At 30.1% G+C, this 3138-nt stretch overlaps 1 protein-coding gene across 1 annotated transcript; it reads right to left on the reverse strand.

Annotated features, from left to right (window-relative positions):
* Window positions 1-396: 396 nt before the first annotated feature.
* LOC131636481 (transcription factor bHLH57-like) lies at window positions 397-2884 on the reverse strand. The gene is made up of 4 exons (XM_058907083.1): window positions 2613-2884; window positions 1856-2455; window positions 1201-1575; window positions 397-755 (listed from the first exon to the last, which is right to left on the reverse strand). The coding sequence occupies exons 1-4, from the start codon at window positions 2643-2645 to the stop codon at window positions 672-674; spliced, it is 1092 nt and encodes a 363-aa protein (XP_058763066.1). The 5' UTR covers window positions 2646-2884; the 3' UTR covers window positions 397-671.
* Between the last annotated feature and the right edge of the window lie 254 nt (window positions 2885-3138).

The raw sequence follows: 3138 nt of genomic DNA on the forward strand, positions 1-3138 counted from the left end.
TGTCATTATCATGTATCAAATTTTATATCTTTATCTTAAATATGAAATATTAAATTTAAGATAACATAGATAATATATTTTATAATACAATTATCAATTTATAATTAATAATACATTGAAAATTGAAAATTGAAAGTTGAAGAAGTCAAATTTTTTTAAATTTTTTTTTACAATTTTTATTATAATTTTTTTCATTTTTACATATTCTTATTTTATCTGGATTTATTCATATAATTTAAAAAAAAATATTTATTCTTCAGAAGATAAAAAAAATAGCTCTGATTTTATATCATAGAAATTAAATTATAGATAATTCAGAATTTATATAAGTCATAAACTATGCATACCAACAATTTATGCTATGCAAAAGTAATTAGCATCAACCAAAATTATCAATTCACCAAAATACTAATCAAATTAATAAACATTACACACACTTTAGTATAAGATAATACTACCAACTAAAAATCCAATTAAATAAAATAAACAGAAAAACAATAACATGATGATGTACCCTATCTCTATTTTGTGAGCTACCTAATTAACATGATACATCATACATTGATATATGTAGACAAGAAATTGTTGCCCTATGTTCCCCGTTACCACTTCTCCCTTCAATAATTTCCTTGTCCTTTATTCTTCTCCTATTCACTCCCCTATGGTTAAACCTAGTTACCATTAATGTAGTTGAATATTTCATGAACTGCTTCTGCTATGTCATTTGCTGTGCCTAGCTTACAATCTTCCTCAATCTGCATCACACAAAATACCTTATTTATTTTACAAATAATAATAATAATAATCAAAGAATTTTATAATGATAAACAACTAGATGTCTCTTCCAATTTAATCAGACGTTCGGAGTTAGATCTTAGTCCTAGATATGTAACAGTGTTAAAAAATTTAAGAGTCAGCTTTAAGTCCAATGTGGTATTGGCTGATTCGAGGAATTAGTCTCTACTTCAACGTCCAATGTGGTTTGTCTGATTCGAGAAATTAATCCCTGCAGTATAGCGTGGCGTAGATATATCTGATTTCTAACTTAAAAAAATGTTGGAACTAGGGAAGACAGGTTTTGCTTAGATTACAAGTCAGAAAAAAACAGTACACTGACTTGATTCCATTGTGAGTTGAGTTGAGTTGACCACATTTAAAAAAAAAGGTAGTAAAATATAAAATGAAAAGACAAAGTAATACCTTGAGATTGAGGGAGTAAAGTACAGAAGACTCAAAGGATGTGATGTTAAGGTGAAGAATAGTTAGCCTAAGATTCTCCAAAGCAACAATAACTTTTATCAATTGACCACATCTTCTTTTGCACTCTATTTTCAAGTTCACATGAGTTTGAATCAATGTCACTTTTATATCTGCTGCTTCTGATTTGTTTTCTGCCTTCACCTCATTTTCTTCACAACATGATAACTTTGTTCCATAACTAGGTGGTGAGGATGATGAGGTTGAACCAAATTCTTCATTCTTTTTTATCCTTTTTTGTACTTCAAGAGATTCAAGCAATTGCTCTAACTCCTTCACAAAATCTATTGCTCCTCCAATTATTGAAGCTTGGTCACCCTTTCACATTATCAAAAAAAAATTTAAATTCATCATCAAACTAAATGAAAATTTTAAAAAAAAAAACAATTTTTTAGTGCTTATTTAAATTGAGGGTAAGTTTTACAAAATGGGTCTATTAAAAATGAAATTTTTACTAAAATCCAAACAAGCCCTTATCATCAAACATTAAAAAGATTGAATTTTTAACATGAATAGAGCAAAAGAAAGCAAATTGAAGAAAAGGGTCATGAGAATTTGACCTAAAATTTCATAAAAATGATTAAAAAAAAGTGCTTACCCTTTGAATATAAGAAGATGGCATAAGAGACCTAAGAACACTAAGATGGTCATTCATTTGTCTTCTCCTATTTCTTTCAACAGCAATGTGTGTCATCCTTTGATTCTCAACATCTTCCTTATTCTTAACCGGTCTTGTTCTTTTCCTCTTCCTCTTTTCCCTTGTCACAAGCTGAGATTTGGAACATGTTTTTGTTTGTTCTTGGTTACACTCATAGCTCAATTTCTCAATGCATGAAGCTGAAACTTTGTGTTGAAGTTCATAGCTTTCTGATTTCACTGGTGACTGCATCTCTAGAACATCATGTGTAACACAGCTCTCAAATTCCAATGTTGTTTGAGCTTGTTGTAGTGAATCCATCCTAGGAATAAAGGCTATGTCTTCTTCCCATGGTTTCTTCATATGTTGTAGCCTCAAAAGTGTTTGAAAGTTTGGTTCTTTTAGAGGATATATCAACTGTGGAGATTCAACACTTTGAAGCATTTGAAGAAATGGCATGTTGTCTTCTAAGCTTGATATCAGAAACTGTTCATCTTCCTCAAACCTTAAACTTTCTGTGTCAAGAAATGTTTGGTCTAAACAATTCACTTCACCAAAGAACTGCAGCAACAGAAAAAAAGTGTTACTTAAAGTGTTGTATGAAGAAAGAAAAGTGTTGCTAAAAAAGAATGTCAACAATTTTCAGAAAAATAGTAAAATGCATTAAATGCAATAGTTTTGAAGAATAAATTGAAGAAAGAATAATATAACAACATACAGAAGAATTGATGGGTGCTTGAAGCCTCTCCATGAAATAAAGATGAGAAATTTAATGCTATGAAATGATGAAACTATTTTTTTTTCTTCTTAGGTTAGGTATCAATGAATGTGACCAACATTCTGTAACAAGAGAATGGTAATAAATGTGAAAGCATGAGAAGAAGCAGGAGAAGACCCCATATGAATAACAAACACTAGGGGGAAAAATATACTATTCTTTTGTTTTTGTGATGTAGTATCTTTGATGGTCTTATATAGAATATATATAATAAATGGTTTTTATAGAAAATGATTTGTTTTTGTGAGTCTAGTAAGAAGGGAAATAGTAGATTCTTTTTTTGTGAGTGTGAAAAGAGAGAGAAAAAGTTTTGAGGTAGAAAGAGTGGAGGGATTGTGGTAAGAAATGAAAGGTGGAAACTTTTCAAATGGGTTGCTAGAGATATGCTATGCTATGCTAGGAGATACTACTACATTTGAAGGAGAGAGAGAGATGGTAAGAGAGAGAGAGAGAGATGGTAAGAGAG

Source organism: Vicia villosa, unplaced genomic scaffold (assembly GCF_029867415.1).
Source record: "Vicia villosa cultivar HV-30 ecotype Madison, WI unplaced genomic scaffold, Vvil1.0 ctg.001758F_1_1, whole genome shotgun sequence".
Taxonomy (NCBI): Eukaryota; Viridiplantae; Streptophyta; class Magnoliopsida; order Fabales; family Fabaceae; genus Vicia; species Vicia villosa.

Bases quoted from the DNA above. Each gene is read 5' to 3' on its own strand.
- LOC131636481 (XM_058907083.1), bottom strand. From the start codon at position 2,645: ATGGAGAGGCTTCAAGCACCCATCAATTCTTCT. The intron at 2,456-2,612 runs GTATGTTGTTAT...CTGTTGCTGCAG, and splicing joins AAGCACCCATCAATTCTTCT to TTCTTTGGTGAAGTGAATTG. The intron at 756-1,200 runs GTATTACTTTGT...TGTGTGATGCAG, and splicing joins TTTACTCCCTCAATCTCAAG to ATTGAGGAAGATTGTAAGCT.